At 46.9% G+C, this 25,138-nt stretch overlaps 1 protein-coding gene across 1 annotated transcript in view; it reads left to right on the forward strand.

Annotated features, from left to right (window-relative positions):
* Window positions 1-25,138, forward strand: part of itga1 (integrin, alpha 1) — a 356,017-nt gene that overhangs the window by 80,813 nt on the left and 250,066 nt on the right. The window contains exons 4-5 of the mRNA XM_070862517.1: window positions 423-511; window positions 9,176-9,290. Coding sequence (XP_070718618.1) covers window positions 423-511; window positions 9,176-9,290 — 204 coding nt within the window. The remainder of the gene's footprint in view (window positions 1-422; window positions 512-9,175; window positions 9,291-25,138) is intronic.

Consider the following 25,138-nt stretch of genomic DNA (forward strand, 5'->3'; position numbering starts at 1 on the left):
ACACTAATGATGTCTTGTGCCTTGTAGATGGTGGAAAGACATTGGGGAGTCAGGAGGTGAGACACTCATCACAGAATACCTCGCCTCTGACCTGCTCTTGAAGCCACAGTATTTATGTGGCTGGTCCAGTAAAGTTTCCGGTCACTGGTGATCCCCACGATGTTGATGGTGGGGGATTCGGTGATATTAATGCCGTTGAATGTCATGGTGTGGTGGTTAGACTCTCGCTTGTTGGAGATGGTCATTGCCTTGCACTTGTGCGGCGCGAGTGTTTCTTGCCAATCAGCCACTTTAAAGTATTAAAGAAGCCTTTAGAAGACAGTATTTAACCAGACTACAAAACTTCTGATAGGGATTAATAAGATTGTAACATGTACTTTTACATTTCATATTCATACTATGTCCTTTGTTACTTTTTGCAGAGTTTTTAATAATTCCTAATATCACTGAAGTAAAGGAAAACATGTCCCTAGGAATGTCATTGGCACCAAATCCTAAAGGAGGCTTTCTGGTAAGAAACTTAAGTTCTCTGCTAAATTTATTTAAGACACTACCAAATCAGAATTATTTTTAATTTTATTGACTGTATAGAGATATATGGGAAGGTCAAAGTTTGTTTTTTTTTCTGTCCAAAAAGAGGTGAACTTTGCATCCACTGCAACAACAGGTTCTGGAAACAAGGTGGAAATGGTTGATGAAAGTGTTTCAATGACGAATGATGTAACTGTTGAGAAAGCATTCAATAAACACCCACAGTGCAGTACTTTAGAATTTGTTCCCAAACTTTCCATGATTGTTTCACATAAAAGGCTACAATTAGATAAACACTTGAAGGTGAGAAAATTGCAGGGATATGGGGAAAGACCGGGAGAGTGGGACTAACTGGATTGCTCTTCAAAAGAGCCAGCGCAAACTCAATCGGCCGAATGGCCTTCTGTGCTGTACTATTCTATGATTCCAGGAGAAACTGATTCTGACTTGAAATGCAGAATTCCAGGAGGCTCCAAAATGACAGATGTGTATCCATTACCACTCAGCTAAGTGGTAAACAAACATTAAAGTTTTTCTGCACTTTAGGGTAAATCTTATGAACCTGTACACCTGACTTGAAGCATATCAGGAACTCAGCCTTGGAGATCAGTGAGCCTTGTGGGATTTTCAGCCCATTAAAAATTCGACTGATCTCCAATATGTGCTCCTGAATTACAAATTTGTTCTTGTAACAAAAACATCCATTTGACATTCATTTGTCCGTTATTTTAACAGAAAGGCATTGTCCCCCTTTGTTTTAACTTTATCTGTAAAGTTCTATTGAAGGAAATGAGTGTATGAAGACCAGGCCCTCAAATCTACCACCAAGCTCATGGTCTTCAGGGCTGTAGTAATACCCACCCTCCTGTATGGATCAGAGGCATGGACAATATACAGAAGACACCTGAAAAGTCCTGTCCCCTCAGCACAGATTCACACGAGGCATGTAGTGAAGTCAAGGTTACTTTGTACCTGCACCTTTATTTCACAGCTCTGGAATGCCGCACTTGCCTGAGACCTGTCCTTATATACCTGTCTCTTGCAAGTGCACCCCTGGTGGTTACAGGTCATATCTTATTACAGTCATGTATAGCATGTTAGGATGCAGTAATATATAATAATATAAGATACATGACATCACCCTCCCCCAAGGTCTTATTGTTCAGTCTCTCAGGTGGTCTACGCTCTCACGTGGAGCGTCTGAGTTGAGGTTCAGCTGTTTGTCTTGGTGTCTGTTTTTCTTTGGGTGTGGTTGCTGGTATCTCGCCTGGGCTGTCTGTTTCGATTGGTGTGATTGTTGTTGACTCACCTGGGCTGTCTGTTGGGATTGCTCTTTCCTCAGGTTGTTCCCTCTGTCTGTCCACCAGGTGTGGTGCGAGTTCCACATTGTAGTCTGCCTCTGGTTCCGCAGTGTTGTTGGTAAATCTGCTTTTGACTTGGTCTACCTGCCTCCGGCAGGTTTTGCCATTGTCCATTTGTACTACCAGTGGCCTGTTTCCTTCCTTGCCCGTTACTGTCCCTGCAAGCCATTTGGGACCCCTCCCATAGTTTAGTACAAACACTTTGTCCCCGATCTCATTCCATCTCCCCCTTGAATTTCTGTCATGGTACTCAGTCAGCTTACGGCGCTTTCCCTCAACGATTTCGTGCATGTCTGGGAGGACTAATGAGAGCCTTGTCTTTAAAGTCCTTTTCATCAACAGTTGCGTGGGGGGGATCCCAGTAAATGAGTGCGGACAAGATCTGTATGCCAGCAGCAGTCGCGACAGGCGACCCTGCAGCGTGGGACCTTGGATTTTAAGCATGCATTGTTTAATGATTTGCACTGCTCTCTCCGCCTGGCCGTTGGAGGCTGGCTTGAACAGTGCTGTCTTGATGTGATTTATGCCGTGGTCAATTATAAAATCTTGGAAACTGTGCTGGTGAAGCACGGACCATTGTCACTGACCAATATGTCAGGGATTCCATGCGTTGCAAACATGGTTGCGAGGCTCTCCACAGTGGTGGAGGTTGTGCTCGAGTTTAAAATAGTGCATTCGATCCACTTTGAAAATGCATCCACAACTACGAGGAACATTTTGCCCATGAATGGGCCCGCATAGTCTACGTGCACCCGCGACCACAGTTTGGTAGGCCAGGGCCAGGGGCTCAGTGGAGCCTCCCTGGGGGCATTGCTGAGTTGGGCACAAATTGTGCACCTTCGGACGCAGAGCTCCAAGTCCACGTCAATACCAGGCCACCAGACGTGGGATCTGGCTATGGCCTTCATGAGAACGATCCCTGGGTGCTCGCGGTGGAGCTCCCGGACAATTGCCTCTCTGCCTCGCAGAGGCATGACTACTCGGCTGCCCCACATCAGGCAGTCTGCTTGTAGTGATAGCTCATGCATGCGCCTGTGAAAGGGTTTTCATTCCGCGGGGCAGGCATCGCGAGCCTCTGCCCAGTCACCGGTCAAGACACATCTTTTTACTGAGGATAACGTGGGGTCGCTGGCCGTCAAGGCTCTGATTTGGCGAGCCGTCATGGGCGAACCTGTGGACTCAAAGGCATTGATTGCCATGACTATCTCACAGTCCTGTTCGTCAGACCCTTCCGTGGTCGCCAGGGGTAGCCTGCTGAGCGCGTCGGCACAGTTGTCTGTGCCTGGTCTGTGCCTTATGGTATAGTCGTAGGACGCCAGCATGAGTGCCCACCGTTGAATTCGTGCCGAGGCGTTGGCGTTTATTGCCTTGCTCTCGGATAGGAGGGGCGTGAGGGGCTTGTGGTCGGTTTCTAATGCGAACTTGGCCCCGCAAAGGTATTGGTGCATCTTTTGACACCGTACAAGCACGCGAGCGCCTCCTTCTCTACCATTCCGTACCCGCGCTCCGCCCTCGAAAGTGACCTGGAGGCATAAGCTATGGGTTGTAATTTGCCTGCACTGTTGACATGTTGCAAAACGCACCCGACCCCATATGCTGACGCATCGCATGTGAGAACTAGCTTTTTACCTGGATCAAAGAAAGTCAAAACACTGTTGGAACACAGAAGGTTGCGTGCCTTATTGAAGGCGCGTTCCTGGGCGTCCCCCCAAAACCAATCGCACCCCTTCCTGAGTAGTACATGGAGAGGCTTGGGCAGCATGCTTAAGTTCTGCATAAAGTTCCCAAAGTAATTGAGTAGCCCGAGAAAGGCGCGCAGTTCTGAGACATTCCGGGGCCTGGGTGCCAGGCGAATTGCTTTTGTTTTGGACTCTGTTGGGCGGATTCCATCAGCTGCAATCCTTCTGCCCAAAAATTCAACCTCGGGTGCAAGAAACAGGCACTTGGATTTCTTGACTCGTAGGCCTACCCGATCCAACCGCTTTAGTACTTCCTCCAAATTACGGAGATGGGAGTCGGTGTCCCTGCCCGTGATAAGTATGTCATCTTGAAATACAACCGTCCCCGGGATAGACTTGAGCAGACTCTCCATGTTGCGCTGGAATATGGCAGCTGCCGACCTGATGCCGAATGGGCATTGATTGTACATGAAAAGGCCTCAATGTGTGTTGATGGTGATGAGTAGCTTGGATTCCTCAGTCAATTCTTGCGTCATATACGCAGATGTGAGGTCTAGTTTTGAGAAAAGTTTACCTCCAGCCAATGTGGCAAATAAGTCCCCACAGATTCGTACGGATCCATCAGGCTTCATGATTGGGACTATGGGACTTGCCCAGTCGCTAAATTCCACAGGTGATATAATGCCTTCCCTCAGAAGCCTTTCTAGTTCATGCTCAATCTTTTCCCTCATCACATAGGGTACAGCTCTGGCCTTGTGATGGACCGGTCTAGCATCCTGTGTGATGTAGATTTTGACTTTGGCCCCTTTGAAAGTGTCCACACCTGGCTGAAAGAGATGTTCAAATCGTTTTATAACTGTTGAGCAGAAGGTCCATTCCTCTAATGACATGGCATAGACATCATCCCATTTTCAGTTTAGTTTTGCCAGCTAGCTTCGCCCCAGCAGTGCTGGGGGATCTCCGGGGACAATCCACAGGGGAAGTCGGTTCACTGTTCCTTTGTGTGTGACAGAGAGCATGGCGCTGTCGAGGACTGGTATGATTTCTTTGGTATAGGTCCTTAGTTTGGTGTCGACCCCTGTGAGTTTTGGTCTGTCTCTTTTATGCAGCCACAGTTGTTCAAATTGTTGAGCGCCCATGAGAGATTGACTCGCTCCCGTATTCAGGTCCATGTTGACAGATATCCCTCATCATTATAGGAGGCGTCTTGTTGTAGGAGCAGTGGTCATTGATTGTGTTGACCCGCTGTATATCGGTCTCCCGGGTACTGTCCCCACCGTATTCTGGTCCGCTTTCCAACCCATCCGATTCATATACCAGCCGAGCTGCCGTTTTTTTGCACATGCGGGCCAAATGCCCTGTATATTCACAGTTCCTACAAACAGCCTGCTGAAATCGACATCCCCTTGACGAGTGCCCACCCCACACCTCCAGCACAGACTGCTTGCAAAGAATGAGCTGCGTCTGGCTGATCTCTCTTGAGTTTCTCTCAGTTTGTAGTTGATTGCTCGCATTGTGGGTTGATGAGGTGTGAACGGCCGTTCCTGTGGCCCTTGATGGCTTCTGGCGCCACTGCCTGCTGTCGAGAGCCTGTTCTCCTGGTTTTGTCTGTGTGTGGGGGTAGCAGTTTGTTTAATGCTGTGAACTTCTTGTTCCGATATTTCGTTAGTTGTCGTACCTGCATTGTAAATCAACCTCGTTTCTTCTTCCCCTACCAAGAATGTCTGTGCAACCAATGCTGCTGCCTCTAAGGTCAGGTTCTTGGTCTCTATGAGCTTTCGGAATATGCCTGCGTGACCTATTCGTTCAATGAAAAAGTCTCTCAGCATTTCTCTCCTCAGTTCATCGGAGAACTCACATAAACTAGCCAACCTCCGATGTTCCGCCACGAAGTCGGGTATGCTCTGGCCCATACAGCGTCTATAAGTGTAGAACCCGTGTCTGGCCATGTGTAGGCTGCTCGCTGGCTTCAGGTGGTCTCTTACCAGTGTGCTCAATTCTTCAAATGACTTGCTTGCTGGTTTCTCGGGTGCCAACAGATCCTTCATTAAAGCGTATGTTTTTGAGCCACAGCTGGTCAAGAGATGGGCTCGTCTCTTGTCAGTTTTGTCATCTCCTAACCAGTCTTTGGTTACAAAGCTTTGCTGGAGCCTTTCTATAAAGTCCTCCCAATTATCTCCAGCATTGTACTTTTCATCTGATCCGTTGTTCGCCATTCTGTGGATTCTGTAATCCCGTAACTCGTCACCACTGTAAAGTCCTGTCCCCTCAGTACAGATTCACACGAGGTAGGTAGTGAAGTCAAGGTCACTCTGGACCTGCACCTTTATTTCACAGCTCTGGAATGCCGCACTTGCTTGAGACCTCTCCTTATATACCTCTCTCTTGCAAGTGCACCCCTGGTGGTAAGGTATGCTGGTGGTTACAGGTCATATCTTATTACAGTCATGTATAGCATATTAGGATACAGTTATATATAATAATGTAAGCTACATGAGAACAGCTCAAGTCGTTGGAGATATATCACCAATGATGTCTCTGCAAGATCCTGCAAATCCCTTGGGAGGACAGGTGCACCAACATTAACGTCCTCGTCCAGGCTAACATCCCCAGCATTGAAGCACTGACCACACTTGATCAGCTTCACTGGGTAGGCCACATAGTTTGCATGCCAGACACGAGACTCCCTCAGCAAATGCGGAGCTCCTTCACGACAAACGAGCCAAAGGTGGGCAGCGGAAACGGTATAAGGACACCCTCAAAGCCTCACTGATAAAGTGCGACATCACCACTGACACCTGGGTGTCCCTGGCTGAAGACAGCCCTAGGTAGAGAAAGTGCATCCGGAAGGGCTTTGAGCTCTTCGAATCTCAATGCCGAGACCGTGACGAGGTCAAGCGCAGGGAGTGGAAGGAGCGTGCAGCAAACCAGTCTCATCACCCCTTCCCTCGATGAATGTCTGTCCCACCTATGACAGGGTCTGTGGCTCTTGTATTGGACTGATTAGCCACCAAAGAACTCACTTCAGGAGTGGAAGCAAGTCTTCTTTGATTCCGAGGGACTGCCTATGATGATGATGATTGAAGTCCATACAGGTACTTTCACTTTTATACTTGAAACTATCTCTGATGTGGCAGGACAGGTTAACAAAGCAGTTAATAAAGCATATGGGATCATGGGCTTTATACATAGAGACATAGAAGACAAAATCCAGGAAGTTAAGCTAAAGCTATATAAAACACTTGTTCGTCCCCAGCTAGAGTAGTGTGTCCAATTCTGGGCACCACACTTCAGGAAGGACATGGAGGCTTTGGAGAGAATACAGAAGCGATTTACTAAAATGGTTCCAGGAATGAGAGAATACAGTTATGCATATAGACTGGAGAAGCTGGGGTTGTTCTCCTTGGAGTAGAGACTTGATAGAGGTCAAAGAGGAGATTTGATGGAGGTGTTTAAAATTATGAAGGATTTAGATCGAGTAAATAAAGAGAAACTGTTTCCAATGGCTGAGGTCGATAATGAGAGGGCACAGATTTAAGGTGATTGACAAAAGAATCATAGGCGACATGAGGAAAAAAACTTTTACGCAACGAGTGGTTAGGATTTGGAATGCACTACATGATCATAGGCAGTACCTTGGAATCGAAGAAGACTTGCTTCCACTTTAAAAATGAATCCTTAGGTCATTGAACAGTCCACTCCGAGAACCACAGTCTCTGTCACAGGTGGGACAGATAGTCGTTGAGGGAAGGGGTGGGTGGGACTAGTTTGCCGCACGCTCTTTCCGCTGCCTGCGTTTGATTTCTGCGTGCTCTCACCGTTGAGACTCGAGGTGCCCAGCGCCCTCCCAGATGCACATCCTCCACTTAGGGCAGTCTTTGGCCAGGGATTCCCAAGTGTCAGTGGGAATGTGGCACTTTAGCAGGGAGGCTTTGAGGGTGTCCTTGTAACGTTTCCTCTGTCCACCTTTGGCTCGTTTGCCATGAAGGAGTTCCAAGTAGAGCGCTTGCTTTGAGAGTCTCGTGTCTGCCATGCGAACAATGTGGCCTGCCTAGCGGAGATGCTCAAGTTTGGTCAGTGCTTCAATGCTGGGCATGTTGGCCTGGTCGAGGACGCTAATGTTGGTGCATCTGTCCTCCCAGGGGATTTTCAGGATCTTGCAGAGACATCGTTGGTGGTATTTCTGCAGCGACTTGGTCCATGTCTCTGAGCCATACAGGAGGGTGGTTATTACTACAGCCGTGTAGACCATGAGCTTGGTGGCAGATTTGAGGGCCTGGTCTTCGAACACTCTTTTCCGAAGGCTGCACTGGCGCAATGGAGGCTGTGTTGAATCTCATCGTCAATGTCTGCTCTTGTTGATAAGAGGCTCCCGAGGTATGGGAAATGGTCCACGTTGTCCAGGGCCTCGCCGTGGATCTTGATGACTGGGGGACAGTGCTGTGTGGCGGGGCAGGTTGGTGGAGGACCTTTGACTTATGGATGTTTAGCGTAAGGCCTATGCTTTCGTACGCCTCAGTGAATACGTTGAATATGACTTAGAGTTCAGCCTTTGTATGTGCGCAGATATGGATTCAATAGTAGCCTTCAAAAGAGAATTGGATAAATAATTGAAGGTGAAAAAATTGCTGGGATATGGGGAAAGTGCGGGGGAGTGGGACTAACTGGATTGCTCTTCGAAAAAGCTGGCACAGACTCAATCGGTCAAAAGGCTTCCTTCTGTGCTGTACTATTCTATGATTCTGACGTTTTCAGGAGAAACTGATTCTGACTTGAAAGGCAGAATTCTAGTAGACTCCAAAATTACAGAAAATGAACAAAATAAAATATCAAACATCAAAACCATCTTGGGGCAGCATGCAGCCCTGACATTCTCCTTCAGCAATTTCTATTTTCACCATTGCTGGAAACAGTGCTTTTATGTATTTAGGACTTTTCCAACACAATAAAAGTGATCAAATGTTGAATTTATCTGCAACTTAAGTTATGACCTGCCCATGTCCCACTGCAGTCTCACGACAACCCGTCTTTCTCATGTGTCTTAAGGCCTATGTTGATGGCTGCTTCTCAGTAGTCAGATTGTCAGGGACTGTATCAGCTTTTGTGAAGTTTTGTTTTTAGTTTTCCAGGTTAGCCTATATGTAAATGCAAGATGTTGCTGCAGTTATTCCCAAATTCGCATTATTCTCCATGGAGGCTAGCTTTGGATAAATACAGTATTTTTTGGTTCAGTCCCTGGTCTGTGCTGCAGGATCAGTGATTGGGAAATGCAGGTGGGGAAAAATAGCTAGACTTCCTGCTCCTGATTGTTTTCCAGCGACCCCTGTTGGAAAATGTATCGATTTCGGGCACAGATAGAATTCAGTTTGGCTGTGATGACTCCATGATTAAACAGTCTGCAGATACTGTCTCGGTTCACACACTGAGAATGGCCACAATGGATGAGACAGTTGAGGACAGCCAACACCTGTGGACTTCATCCGAGCATGAGTAACCACCTACAGGAGAGGAGGCGAGAGGTTGAGAGGAAGGAAAAGGAAATTATTTTACATATATATTTTACTGATGTTCTAAAATATTTTAATTGCACATTCTTTATTTCAGACATGTGGACCACTTTACTCTTACAAGTGCGGAGGCCTATATTATGCAGCTGGTGCCTGTTCGAATGTGGGCTCCAATTTCCAAGTTATAAACACCATAGCACCTACAGTAAAAGGTATGCAGAATTTCATTTTGTATGCTTTAAAAATAATTAAGTACACACACAGCTATTGATAAAGTGAACATATATATCGGCAGTTATATTCAACAGAACTTACAATTTAGGGACAGAGTCTCCACAAAGCCAACGCCCAGATTGTTTGATTATATTTGATTAAACATTTCCCATAATGGGTCTTAGTGAAGAAAACAAGCAGTGACATTACTTTGCTCAGAAGATAGAGCTCTTACAGATGATACTGCCTATTGCCAGGATTAATAGTAGCTGCCTATAGAACTATTTATATATGTATATGTGCTTCTTCAAAAGTGTTGATCCATTGACTTTGCCTTTTGATGGCTGTTAAATTAAGAAATAATGACCAAACCAGTAAAGGCAGAAAATTGAAAACATGCCAAACAGCAGTAGCTTCAAATTGACTGCTTAACCCAACACTAGAGAATGTGTTATTTCTCACGAAAATTGTTTTGATGAAATACTCTGATAAGACGAGCTGGTTTTCATCCTCCATGACAGAGAAGTAAACTCAGGTTCAGACCCCTTCATCACATCAATTTTTCATACAGTTCAAACAAAACTCTAAGTATTTTCTATACCAAGTTTTTAATGTTTAATTTGTAACAAACTGCAGCTCTAAGAAAGAATTTCACCATCGGTGTAAGGAATACATTTCAACATGAATTGCATTTTTCTGTCTCTTTCAGCCATGAGTGTCCATTTTTGCAATGGATTTACCTAACATCTACTTGGTAAAACCATTTTCTGAATGGCGCTCCTTCGGACAGTAATAGAGTACAAAGTAATAAGGGAGAGTCTAATGGAATTCGGACCATGTGCCCAATTTATCATTTTTGGCATTACCACTGTTAATATTTTTTTTAATCATTTTTTATGCATGAATGTTGCTGTGACCTCAATGGGGCAAAACTCTAGCTGCATGTTTACAAATCATTTGGGGTGGGGTTAAAAACTATTTCACCTCCCCCCCTCACATTTTAATACGGGACAGCAAGCCCTTTAATCAACCCATCCAGTTTTCTGTACAGTAAAGTTCCTGCCAAATCAAGCTCTGCGATTTCCCAACATTTGTTCCACACCGTGAGAGCCTGATCAGGAAGTTATCCCTAGGATGTTTTCATCTTTCACATAATTAACCTTCCAAAAAAAATTGCGGATGAAAATAAAATAGGCACATTGGTAATATCAAAGATGGAAGCAGGAAGTGTTGCTTAAGAGTTTCGCATGAAACATTATTTTCAACAGCTTACCCTCCCCACCATTTTCTTCCCTGCTCTTTTCGTTCTGCTGACTCATGCAAGGTATACTTGCTTAGTTGCTGTTATCCTTCTGTCCCTCACCCATTATTCATGTGTTACCAAGCAATTATGAAGGTAAATAGCATGTTGGTGTTTATTGCAGGGGGGTTGAAGTACAACAGCAAGAAAATCTTACTACAGTTGTACAGGGCTTTGGCATACTATGCATGTGATATATTCTTACGACATCACTAACAAACACAGAAACACAGATGGCTTACACAGAAACATAGAAACATAGAAAATAGGTGCAGGTGTAGGCCATTCGGCCCTTCGAGCCTGCATCATCATTCGATAAGATCATGGCTGATCATTCCCTCAGTATCCCTTTCCTGCTTTCTCTCCATACTCCTTGATCCCCTTAGCTGTAAGGGCCATATCTAACTCCCTCTTGAATATATCCAATGAACTGGCATCAACAACTCTCTGCGGCAGGGAATTCCACAGGTCAACAACTCTGTGAGTGAAGAAGTTTCTCCTCATCTCAGTCCTAAATGGCCTACCCCTTATCCTAAGACTGTGTCCCCTGGTTCTGGACTTCCCCAACATCAGGAACAATCTACCCGCATCTAACCTGTCCCGTCCTGTCAGAATCTTGTATGTTTCTATGTGATCCCCTCTCATTCTTCTAGACTCCAATGTATAAAGGCCCAGTTGATCCAGTCTCTCCTCATATGTCAGTCCAGCTATCCCGGGAATCAGTTTGGTGAACCTTCGCTGCACTCCCTCAATAGCAAGAACGTCCTTCCTCAGATTAGGACACCAAAACTGAACACAATATTCCAGGTGGGGCCTCACCAACAAAGGTTCACTAGATTGATCCCTTGTATGAGAGGGTTGTCCTTTGCAAAGACATTGATTAGATTGAGCCTATATTCTCTGGAGTTTAGAAGAATGAGAGGTGATCTCATTGAAATATATAAGATTCTGAGAGGGATAGATAGATGCTAAGAGGTTGTTTTCCCTGGCTGGAGATTCTACAACTAGGGGGCATAGTCTCAGGATAAGGGGTCGGGCATTTAAGACAGAGATGTGGAGGGATTTCTTTACTCAGAGGCTTGTGAATCTTTGGAATTCTCTACCCCAAAGGTCTGTGGATGTTGCGACATTGAATATATTCAAGTTTGGTATAGATAGATTTTTGGACTCATGGGGAATAAAAGGATATGGGGATCGGGCAGGAAAGTGGAATTGAGGTTGAAGCTCAGCTATGACCTTATTGAATGGCAGAGCAGACTCAATGGGCCGTAGGGCCTACTCCTGCTCCTAATTCCAATGTTTTAGCTCTGAGAGTGAGTTTTTGCATGGTATTTGCCCATGAGGGGGGAAATAATAGCCAAACCTGATTCTGTTGACATCGTATCCATGTGCATATTTTCCAGCAGTGGTCAGAAATGGAAACCTTTGCTGAGATTTTTTTCCTCTCCCTTGCCCAGAGGGACCAGGATCAGTTCTGGTATCCCCACTGCCACCTAAACTGTGACTATTTAATTCAGCACAAACTGTGTTTAGGGAAGATGCCTTCTAGTCTGTAAGCTGAGTACTACATCATGTAATCAAGTTATGCAGAAATCTATCCGGGAAACCTCTAAAATAATGTGTTTGTATGAGGTCTCAATATAAAAATTATGGAAAGCTCATACAATTCACAGACGAGTGAACCAACAGCCTGACATAATCACACTCACAGAATTGTACCTATCAGGCAACGTCCCAGACTCATCATTCAGCATTCCTGGATATGCCCTATCCCACCGGCAGGACAGACCCACCGGATGTGGCAGTATAGCAGTATACAATTATAAGTCAATGGCCCTGACAGTCCTCAACATTGATTCCGGATCCCATGAAGACTCATGGCATCAGGACAAACATGGGGAATCCTACTGATTACCGCCCTCCCTCAGCTGATGAATTAGTACACCTCTAGGTTGAACATCACTTGGAAGAGATATTGAAGGTAGCTAGAGCATAGAATGTACTCTGAATGGTCTTCCACGTCCAGCACCAAGATTGGCTCATTAGTATCACCACCGACCGAGCTGGCCATGTCCTGAAGGACATAGCTGCCAGACTGGATTTGCAGCAGGTGGCGAAAGAACCAACACAAGGGGGAAACCTACATGACCTCATCTTCATCAATCTACCTGTCACAGATGACAGTATTGATAGGAGTGACCACCGCACAGTCACTGTGGAGACAGAGTCCCATCTTCACACTGAGGACATCCTCCATCGTGGTGTGTGGCACTAGCGCCATGTTAAATGGGATAGATTAGAACATAAGAACAGAAGAAATAGGAGAAGGAGTAGGCCATCTGGCCCCTCGAGCCTGCTCTGCCATTCAATATGATCATGACTGATCTGATCTTGGCCTCAACTCCACTTCCCTGACCTCTCCCCATAACCCTTGATTCCCTTATCATTCAGAATCTAGCAGCTCAGAATTTAGCAGAACAGATCCAGCAGCTCAAAACTGGGCATCAATAAGACACTGTGGGCCCTTAACATCAACAGAATTATATTCTACCACAATCTGTAACCTCATGGCTCTGCATATTTCTCACTCTCCATCAAGAAATGGCTGTGCGCAAAGTCTATGGGCCCCGACATTATAACGGCTGTTGTGCTGAAGACCTGCACTCCAGAACTAGCCAGCCACGCCTCTAGCCAAGCTGTTGCAGTGCAGCTACAATACTTGAAGCTAACCAGCAAAGTGGAAATTTGTCCAGGTATGTCCTGTTCACAAAAAACAGGATGAATTAAATCCAGCCAATTATCACTCCATCAGCCTACTCTCAATCATCAACAAAGTGATAGAAGGTATTGTCGACAGTGCTATCAAGCAGCAGCACACCGTGCTATCAACTCACCAATAACCTGCTCACCGATGCTCAGTTTGGCTTGCAGATTTTTAGACAGATTTTTGAATGATAAAGGAATCAAGAGTTATGAGCAGCGGGCAGGGAAGTGGAGTTGAGGCCAAGATCAGATCAGCCATGATCTTGATCAATGGCGGAGAAGGCTTGAGAAGCCAAATGGCCTACTGCTGCTCCTATTTCTTATGTTCTGCCAGGACCACTTGGCTCCAGACCTTATGACAGCCTTGGTCCAAACATGGACAAAAGAGCTGGATTCCAGAGGTGAGGTGAGAGTTGTTGCCTTTGACATCAGGCAGCATTTGAACGAGTTTGGCACCAAGGAGCCCTAGTAAAACTGAAGTCAATGGAAATCAAGGGGAAAACTCTCCACTGGCTGGAGTCACAGCGAGCACAAAGGAAGATGCTGCAGGAGTTCCTCAGGGCAGTGTCCAAGGCCCAACCATCTTCAGCTGCTTCATCAATGACCTTCCCTCCATCATAAGGTCAGAAGTGGGGATGTTTGCTGATGATTGCTCAGTGTTCAGTTCCATTCGCGACTCATCAGAAAATGAAGCAGTCCATGCCCGCATGCAGCAAGATCTGGACGACATTCAAACTTGGGCTGATAGGTGGCAAGTAACATTAGCACCACAAAAGTGCCAGGCAATGACCATCTCCAACAAGTGAGAGTCTAACCATCTCCCCTTGATATTCAGCGGCATTAGCATTGTCGAATCCCCACCATCAAAATCCTGAGGGTCACCATTGACCAGAACTTAACTGGACCAGCCACATAAATACTGTGGCAACAAGAGCGGGTCAGGGGCTGGTTATTCTGCAGCGAGTGTCTCACCTCCTGACTCCGCAAAGCCTTTCCACCATCTACAAGGCACAAGTCAGGAGTGTGATGGAATGCTCTCCACTTGCCTGGATGAGTGCAGCTCCAACAACACTTAAGAAGCTCAACAACATCCAGGATAAAGTATTCCACTTTATTAGCACCTCATCCACCACCTTAAACATTCACTTCCTCCACCACTGGTGCACTGTGGCTGCAGTGTGTACCATCTACACGATGCACTGCAGCAACTCTCCAAGGCATCTTCAGCAGCACCTCCCAAACCCGCGAGCTCTAACACCTAGAACGACAAGGACAGCAGACGCATGGGAACACCACCACCTCCAAGTTCTCCTCTAAGTCACACACCATTCTGACTTGGACGCATATCACTGTTCCTTCATCGTCGCTGGGTCATCGTCGTGGAACCCTTTACTTAACAGTACTGTGGGAGTACTTTCACCACATGGACTGCAGCGCTTCAAGAAGGTAGCTCACTACCATTAGGGAATGCCAGCGTTGCCAACAATTCCAACAACCCATTACTGAATAAATTTTTTAAAATGTATTTTCCCTTATTTCTCTTGTGTAAGGTCCTTCCTGTGCAACACATACTTCTGACCAAGTGGACCATGAATTCTCAGGCCCGTGAGATTTAATTGTCCAATTGACCCTTTGCATACAATGGATGACTTCCAAGCATTGAGAGAGTTCCACAGCCAGAACAAGTGACATGTGAAGGTTCGCATTCTGTACAGACCGTTTAGTTTAATAAAGAATGTGTCTCTGTGTTTCCAGCATAAACAGAGGATAGTCTGGCTATAACACTAGCCAATTTAGGGCTACTGTGCTCAGAATCATAATCTGATAGAAGACACACAACCAAGCTATATCTCTCCGACGTTTGCGGGGGAATTTTAACGTGGCTAAGCTCTGGGAGCGGGCGACTGATAACACATGGCGAACCCGGATGTAACTGAAGCATGATTATGGCTTTTTAACCCATCCACTACATTTGCATCTGACTTCCGGGATTCCCAACCAATCAGCAGGTGTGATAATGACACACACGAGTCAATTTCAACTGAACTATTTAACAATAACTTGTATTTATATAGCGCCTTTAATGTGGTGAAACATCCCAAGGCGCTTCAGAGGAGTATTATGAGATTAAAAAATTGACACCGAGCCACATAATTAGAAATTAGCACAGGTGACCAAAAGCTTGGTCAAAGAGGTAGGTTTTAAGGATCGTCTTGAAGGAGGAAAGAGAGGTAGAAAGGCGGAGAAGTTTAGGCAGGGAATTCCAGAGCTTGGGGCCTAGGCAACAGAAGGCACAGCCACCAATGGTTGGTTGAGCGATTATAATCAGGGATGCTCAAGTGGGTAGAATTAGAGGAGCACAGACCCCTCAGGGGGTTGTGGGTCTGGAGGAGATTACAGAGATAGGGAGGGGCAAGGCCATGGAGGGATTTGAAAATAAAGATAAGAATTTTGACATCGAGGCGTTGCTTAGCCGGGAGCCAATGTAGGTCAGCGAGCACAGGGGTGATGGATGAGTGGGACTTGGTGCGAGTTAAGACACGGACAGCCAAGTTTTGGATCATCTCTAGTTTATATAGGGTAGAATGTGGGAGGCCAGCCAGGAGTACTTTGGAATGGTCAAGACTAGAGGTAACAATAGCATGGATGAAGGCATCAGCAGCGGATGAGCTGAGGCAAGGGCGGAGATGGATGATACGGAAATGGAAATAGACGGTCTTAGTTATGCTGCGGATATGTGGTCGAAGGCTAATTTCAGTGTCAAATGTGACACCAAGGTTGTGAGCTGCCTGGTTCAGCCTCAGACAGAAGTTGGGGAGAGGGATGGAGTCAGTGGCTAGGGAATGGAGTTTATGGCGGGGACTGAAAACACTGGTTTCGATCTTCCCAATATTCAATTGGAGAAAATTTCTGCTCATCCAGAACTGGATGTCGGACAAGCAGTCTGACAATTTAGAGACCATGGAGGGTGTGAGAGAAGTGTTAGTGAAGTAGAGCTGGGTGTCATCAGTGTACATGTGGAAACTGACGTTGTGTTTTCGGATGATGTCACCAAGGGGCAGCATGTAGATGAGAAATAGGAGGGGGCCAAGGATAGATCCTTGGGGGACACCAGAGATAACAATGCGGGGGTGGGAAGAGAAGCTGTTGCAGTTAATTCTCTGGCTACGATTAGATGGATAAGAATGGAACCAGGCAAATGCAGTCCCACCCAGCTGGATGACGGTGGAGAGGTGTTGGAGAAGGATAGAGTGGTCAACTGTGCCAAAGACTGCAGACAAGTTAATGAGACATTTAGCGGGTGGATGTGGGGAAACGGAGGCTGTAATTATTGTTCTGAAGTCCCAATGTGGCAAGTCTGCGCCTCGCTTCACTAATATCTTTTGGTCACTGATAAGCTTTTGGTTGCCTGCACTAATTTCTACTTAGGCAGCTCGGTATAAAATTTTTATCTCATAATACTCCTGTGAAGTGCCTTGGGATGTTTCACTATGATAAATACGCTATATAAATACAGGTTGTTGTTGTTGATATAGATAGCCCAATGTACTGCAGTTAGATGCGGAAGTTGGTGAGTTGGAGCCAGCTTTCCGACGCACTGTCAATTTCAGTGCTTTTACCCCCACCTCCCGAAACAGTTCCCAAACCCACTCGCTCTGCGAAGTTAAAATTCCCCCCATAGAATCTGCATGGTTTTGATGCTAAAGAGCTCTGGCTTGGAGGGTGGGTGGGGTGTGGGTGGTAAAAGAGTTCAGGGAGGCAATCGGAGGCCTGGGGGTGGGGGTTTCCAAACGCGGGATTGGTTAGATGGGAACCCTGGATCCAGGAGGTAGTTGTATCGGCATTTACTCCCTCGATGCAGCAGTCTTCGCCTTGCTGTAACTATCGGGTTATTGTATAAAATTTGACCAGCCACAGTTGAACACGAAATGTAGGTTAAAGAAGAGGCTTCCAACCACATTGTAATATTTAAACTGACATCCCGCCTCCTGGCAGCGGGATGGCTGCCCGCCCCCATCCCACCTCCAGTAAAACCGGAAGTGGGCGGGTTGGAGGCGATTTCAGGTCGGGATTCCAATTGTTAACACTAACTATCCTCCCCCTCCCCGCTCCGATTTTTTCAGGTTAACATTCCCCCCTTTGTATCTGTGTTCAGAGTAAAACACACAATAAGAATACCAAAAATAGTGGGGAATCAAGGGGCTAAGCAAGTGAGAAACTTAGGGGTCTAAATTTGGTATCGCTCAAGGGACCGTACAGACTACTTCTGCTTCTAATTCTTACGTTCTTATGTTCTTATGTAATGGCCATGTGAGAAAGTGTATAAATATAACACTACTTTGGATAAAGTTTTTGATTGCATTTGAAGAGCAATAAAAGTCGGTGTTCACAAATGATTATGCTCATGTATGTGGGTTTAAATGTTCAAGAAGCATTTAAAATACAGGGGTAACAAAGTCTCAGGTCACTATCTGTAACCGCACTATGAACATATTTGCGAAAACCTTTTCAATAAAATCAGAAATACAAATACTGTAAGAAATCATGCGTGATGTCAAATGTTTTGCTAAGCGACCAGTTTGGCAGCATCGAAGATGTTGACAAAACCCACAGTCCAGTGGCGTGTCAAACTCAGGTTCATATTGAGTTCATGAACTGAACTGAGTGGAGAAGTGTGCTATATTTTCTCTCAAGGGAGAAGAAATATTGGATATCGCTCGGTAAGCTGCAAAGAATAATCATCTCTTGCTCCTTGATTCAATAGAATCCAAAACTGTGCACAATTTCTCCACCCATGCCTCCCTCCATTTTCCTCCAACTGTCCAGTGGCCCATTGCCCCCAATCTTCAGCATACCCCTCCCCCCACCCCCGTGCTCGTCCCTGCCCACGATCATTGGTTGATTTTACCCCACCACCCTAACTCTAATCCTAACCCTAACCCCCATGCTTCTCCCAGCCCCCAATCTTTGATTGAGTCCCTCCCCCCATTCTTCTCCCAGCCCCGATCTTTGACTGAGGTGTTCTCCCCACCCTCCCTTCATCCCCGTCCCTTGTGGCTCCGGCCCCCAATCTTCGGCTGAGTCCCTCCCACCGTTCTTCTCCCGGTCCCCGATGTTTGGCTGAGTACCCAACCCCCCAGCTTGCTGCTCCAGCCCGTGATTGTGGTGCGTCCCACTGCCCCCCACCCCCTTGTGGTTAAGGCGAATCCTTGTCTTCCGGGTTTCCCACTCACCGCAGAGCCTCCACTCAAACTGCCTTCCACATAAAAATTCAGCCCAAGACATTTGATTAAAGTCCTTGCAATTTCCTTATTCCCATTTATAATTTCACTTGTCTCAGCCTCCAAGGGGCCAACGCTTATTTTGCTACTCTCTTTCTTTTTACATACTTGTCGAAGCTCTTGCAATCTGTTTTTATATTTCTTGCTAGTTTACTCTCATTCTATTTTCTCCCTTTTCATCAATGTTTTGGTCATCAGCAGGTTTCTAAAGCTCTCCCAATCCTCAGCTTTACTACTATTCTTTGCATAAACCTCTTCTTTTAATTTAATACTATCCTTAACTTCTTTAGTTAGCCATGGATGGATCACTTTTACCACGGAGTTTTTAGTTCTCAATGGAATGTGTTACGCTCATAATAAAAGATGAAACTGAGTACCGTATGCAATGAGTAAGTGTGACCTTAGCTCCTTTAATTAAACTCCAGAGTGCTGGTACACTGTGGGTGGCCTGCTTATATACAGTACTCCCAAGGGATGCTCTGGTGGTGGTATGATACAGGTTGTCAAGGGTTACATACATAACATCACTCCCTCCCAAAGTCAATAGTACACTTATTTACAGGGTGAGACGATCTGGGGCTTTTCGCTCCCTTGTCGATCGTCTCGGTACAAATGAAGGTGTGGGTGAGTTGGTTGGTTCTTCACTGGGCTGCTGGGCAGCTGGCCTTGCCGGGCTGCTGGGGATGGTGAGTTCGACTTCGTGGTCAACCATGATGTCGGTTGCTACTTGTATGTGTGTTGGAGGGTCGAAGTTGGTGGTGTTTTCTTCGGGTTGCTTGTAGCTGTTAGTGAACCGCAATTTGGGTTAGTCCAAATGCTTTCTGCACGTTAGTCCATTGGCCAATTTGACCTGAAACACCCTACTCCCTTTTTTTAGCTATGACCGTGCCAGAATACCATTTGGGACCATGTCCATAATTGAGTACAAACACAGGGTCATTGACCTCAATATCGCGTGATAAGTTTGTGCGATCATGATACATGCTTTGTTGATGCCGCCTGCCCTCGACGTGATCATGGAGATCAGGGTGGACAAGAGAGAGCCTTGTTTTGAGCGCCCTTTTCATGAGCAGCTCAGTTGGGGGAACCCCGATGAGTGAGTGGGGTCTGGTGCGGCAGCTGAGCAGGACTCGCAACACACATTTCAAGCTTTGCTTGTGGTTTGAACTTCCCGTTCTGCCTGGCCGTTAGATGCGGGCTTGAATGGAGCAGATGTGACGTGCTTGATCCCATTGCGGGTCATGAATTCCTTGAATTCAGCACTGGTGAAAAAGGCCCATTGTGGCAGGCCGTGTGTGGCAAACATGGCTCAAAGGCTTTCGATGGTGGCGGTGGACGTGCTTACAGACATTATCGCACATTCAATCCATTTTGAATAAGCATCCACAACAACCAAGAACATTTTACCTAAGAATGGGCCTGCAAAGTCAACGTGGATCCTAGACCACGGTATGGAGGGCCATGACCACAAACTTAGCGGTGCCTCTCTGGGTGCATTGCTCGGTTGAGATCAAGTGTTGCACTGGCGCATGCATGACTCCAAATCTGAGTCAATGCCAGGCCACCACACATGGGATCTGGCTATGGCTTTCATCATTACTATGCTTGGGTGTATGCTGTGTAGGTCGCGTATGAACGTTTCTCTGCCTTTCTTGGGGAAGACCACGCGATTACCCCACAAAATACAGTCCGCCTGTAAGGACATTTCATCTTTGCGCCTCTGGAACGGCTTCATCTCCGCAGGATTCTGGCTGGTCCAGGTCCTGAACTGGTGGGACGTAACGGGTGACTTTTCATTTTCAAATGCATCCATCACCAAGAGCAAGTCTGCAGGCTGTGCCATTTCCACCCTGGTAGTGGGCAATGGTAGCCGACTGAGAGCATCAGCGCAGTTCTCTGTGCCCGGTCTGTGGCAGATTACATAGTTGTATGCCGACAGCATGAGCGTCCATCTTTGGTGTTAATCCCTTTGCTCTCTGAGGATAGCGATATGAGTGGCTTATGGTCAGTTTCTAGCTCAAACTTGAGACCGGATACTGGTGCATTTTTTTCACCCCGTAAACGCATGCCAGAGCTTCTTTTTCAGTCATGCTGTAGGCCCTTTCGGCCTTGGACAGACCCCTGGACGCATAGGCGACCAGTTGCAATATTCCCGATTCGTTAGCCTGTTGTAACACACACCCGACTCCGTATGATGACGCATCGCAAGCTAGCACTAATCGTTTACATGGGTTATACAGAACAAGCAGTTTGTTTGAACATAACAGATTTCTGGCTTTCTCAAAGGCAGCCTCTTGCGAATTCCCCCATACCCAGTCATCTCCTTTGCGCAGTAACACATGTAAGGGTTCTAGCAAGGTGCTTAATCCGGGTAGGAAATTACTGAAATAGTTGAGGAGTCCCAGGAACGACCGCAGCTCCGTCACGTTCTGTGGTCTCAGCGCGTTCTTGATGGCCTCTGTCTTGGTGTCAGTGGGTCTGATGCCATCTGCTACAATTCTTCTTCCTAAGAACTCGACCTCTGGTGCCAGGAAAACACACTTCGAACATTTCAACCTGAGTCCCACGCGATCTAGCCGATTTAGAACCTCTTCCAGATTCTGCAAATGTTCGACCTGTGACCAGTATGTCGTCCTGGAAAACCACGGTGTGTGGAACCGAATTTAGCAGGCTCTCCATGTTCCATTGGAAAATTGCTGCAACTGAATGAATCCCAAACGGGCATCTGTTATAGATGAACAGACCTTTGTGCGCGTTGATGCAGGTGAGGCCTTTCAAAGATTCATCCAGCTCCTATGTCATGTATCCTGAGGTCAGGTCCAGCTTGGTGAATGTCTTTCCTCCAGCCAGGGTCGCAAATGGATCGTCTGCCTTGGGTAGCGGGTACTGGTCCTGTCGCAAAAAACGGTTAATCGTTACTTTATAGTCCCCAAAAATTCTGACCGTGCCGTCACCTTTGAGTACCAGGACAATCAGACTGGCCCACTCGTTGAACTCCACCTGAGCGATGATGCCTTCTTGCTGCAGCCTGTCCAGCTCAATTTCCACTTTCTCTCGCATCATATACGGTACTGCCCGTGCCTTGTAGTGGATGGGTCATGTAGGAACGAAGTGGATCTGCACCTTCGCCCCCGAGAAACTTCCAATGGCTGGCTCGAACAACGATGGGAATCTATTCAGTACCTGGGCACCTGTGACGTCGCCGACGGACGAAAGCGCTCGGATGTCATCCCAGTTCCAGCGTATTTTTCCCAGCTAGCTTCTACTGAACAGTGTGGGGCCATCTCCTGGCACGATCCATAGTGGGAATTCGTGCACTGCTCCATCATAGGAGACTTTTACTTCTGCGCTGTCAATTACAGGGATCAGCTCCTTGGTGTAAGTTCTTAGCTTGGTGTGAATGGGGCAAAGCTTGGACATGTGTGCCTTGTTGCTCCACAGCCTGTCGAAGAGCTTTTTGCTCATTATAGACTGACTCGCACCCGTGTCCAGTTCCATGGATACGATTCGAGTCTCTAGTTCAGCCTTGTTATGTATTTAACCCCTTGTAACCTGTATTACCCTACCAGCAGAGGGCCTACCTGATGGAGTCCCAAGGGATCCAAGCATCCCTTGGGAGCATGGTATCTAAGCAGGCCACCCACGAGGTACCTGCACTCTGGAGTCTTATTAAAGGAGCTAAGGTCACACTTGCTCATTGTACACAGTGCTCTGTTTCATCCTTTATTAGGAGTGTACCAATTGGCGACGAGGTAATGAACAGCCGCGCGAAAATTCAAAGAACAGTTGGTATTCTGGAGAAGTTCTCAGAAGGCGACGATTGGGAGACCTTCATGGAGAGACTCGACCAATACTTTGTGGTCAACGAACTGGAAGGGGATGAGAACGCTACCAAACAAAAGGCGATCCTCCTAACTGTCTGTGGGACAACAACCTATGGCCTCATGAAGAACCTCCTAGCTCCGGCAAAACCAACAGAGAAATCCTATGAAGAATTGTGTAAGCTGGTCCGGGAGCACCTAACTCCTAAGGAAAGCGCTTTGATGGCGAGATATCAGTTCCACATGTGTCAACGATCGGAGGTCGAGGAAGTGGCGAGCTATGTCGCTGAACTAAGGCGCCTCGCAGGACATTGTGAGTTTGAGGGATTCCTCGAACAAATGCTTAGAGACTTTTTTGCACTGGGCATTGGCCATGAGACAATCCTTCGCAAACTGTTGACTGTTGAAACTCCAAATCTAAGTAAAGCCATAACGATAGCCCAGGCATTTATGTCCACCAGCGACAACACCAAACAGATTTCGCAGAGTAAGGAAATTTCGGCCAGTACTGTGCATAAAGTAACGTCAGTTTCGAGCAGAAATATACATGGCAGAACGTACACGCTGGCGGCTGCTGCCCGACCTCAGATGACCCAGAGTCCGCCATCAATCGTTAATGCGAGGCAGTTAACACCTTGTTGGCGTTGTGCAGGTGATCATCGGCCCCATCAATGCCGCTTCAAGCACTATGCGTGCAACGACTGCAGAACAATGGGACACCTCCAGCGAATGTGCAGGTGAGCTGCAAACCCTGCAAACCACCACGTCGCAGAGGAAGATCGATCCACTGTGGATCAGGATGAATTGGAGACTCGTACCGAGGAGGCAGAAGTGTACGGTGTACACACATTCACTACGAAATGTCCACCAATAATTTTGAAAGTTGAACTGAACGGTATTCCAGTATCTATGGAACTGGACACGGGTGCAAGTCAGTCCATAATGAGTAAAAAGGCCTTCGACAGGCTGTGGGGCAAAAAGGCACAAAGGCCCAAGCTCAGCCCCATTCACACCAAACTAAGGACTTAAACCAAGGAACTAATGTCTGTAATTGGCAGTGCAGAAGTACACAAACGTCTGCTGTGGTTTGTGCCAGGGGATGGCCCCACGTTGTTTGGCAGAAGCTGGCTGGGAAAAATCCGTTGGAACTGGGACGACATCAGAGTACTTTCGTCTGTCGACGACGCCTCATGTGTCCAGGTTCTGAGCAAGTTCGCATCGTTATTCGAGCCAGGCATTGGAAGCTTCTCGGGGCAAAAGTGCAGATCCATTTGGTTCCCGGTGCACGACCCATCCACCACAAGGCACGGGCAGTACCATACATGATGCGAAAGAAAGTGGAAATTGAGCTGGATAGGCTGCAGCAAGAAGGCATCATCGCGCCGGTGGAATTCAACGAGTGGGCTAGTCCAATTGTCCCGGTACTTAAAGAGGACAGCATGGTTAGAATTTGTGTGGACTATAAAGTAACGATTAGCCGTTTTTCGCTACAGGACTAGTACCCGCTACTCAAGGCAGAAGATCTATTTGCGACCCTAGCTGGAAGGAAGACGTTCACCAAGCTGAACCTGACCTCGGCCTATATGACGCAGGAGCTGGAGGAGTCTTCGAAAGGCCTCACCTGCATCAACACACACAAAGGTCTGTTCATCTATAATCGGTGCCCGTTCGGGATTCGGTCGGCTGTGGCAACCTTTGGAATGGAACATGGAGAGCCTGCGAAAGTCGGCTCCTCGCACCGTGGTTTTCCAGAATGACATACTGGTTACAGGTCGGGACACCATTGAGCACTTGAAGAATCTGGAAGAGGTTCTTAGTCGGTTGGATCGCATGGGGCTCAGATTGAAACGCTCAAAGTGTGTTTTACTGGCGCAGGAGGTCGAGTTCTTGGGAAGAAGAATTGCGGCAGACGGCATCAGACCCACTGATGCCAAGACAAAGGCCATCAAGAACGCGCCGAGACCACAGAACATGATGGAGCTGCGGTCGTTCCTGGGACTCCTTCACTATTTTGGTAATTTCCTACCTGGGTTAAGCACCCTGCTAAAACCCCTATAAGCGCTACTGCGCAATGGAGATGACTGGGTATGGGGGAATTCACGAGAGACTGGCTTTAAGAAAGCCAGAAATCTGTTGTGTTCAAACAAACTGCTTGTCCTGTATAACCCTTGTAACATATTAATGCTAGCTTGCGATGCGTCGTCATACGGGGTCGGGTGTGTGTTACAACAGACTAACGAATCGGGGATCTTGCAACCAGCCGCTTATGCGTCCAGGAGTTTGTCCAAGGCCGAAAAGACCGACTGCATGATTGAAAAAGAGGCTCTGGCGTGCGTATACCGGGTAAAAAAAATGCACCAGTACTTATTTGGCCTCAAGTTTGAGCTTGAAATTGACCACAAGCCGCTCATATCGCTGTTCTCTGAGAGCAAAGGGATTAACACCAATGCCTCTGCCCGCATCCAAAGATGGACGCTCATGCTGTCGACATACAACTATGTAATCCGCCACAGACCGGACACAGAGAACTGCACTGATGCTCTCAGTCGGCTGCCATTGCCCACCACCGGGGTAGAAATGGCACAGCCAGCGGACTTGCTCATGGTCATGGTGGCATTCGAGAATGAAAAGTCCCCCGTTATGGCCCGCCAGATCAGGACCTGGACCAGCCAGGATTTTTT

This window comes from Pristiophorus japonicus, chromosome 2 (genome assembly GCF_044704955.1).
Source record: "Pristiophorus japonicus isolate sPriJap1 chromosome 2, sPriJap1.hap1, whole genome shotgun sequence".
NCBI lineage: Eukaryota > Metazoa > Chordata > Chondrichthyes > Pristiophoridae > Pristiophorus > Pristiophorus japonicus.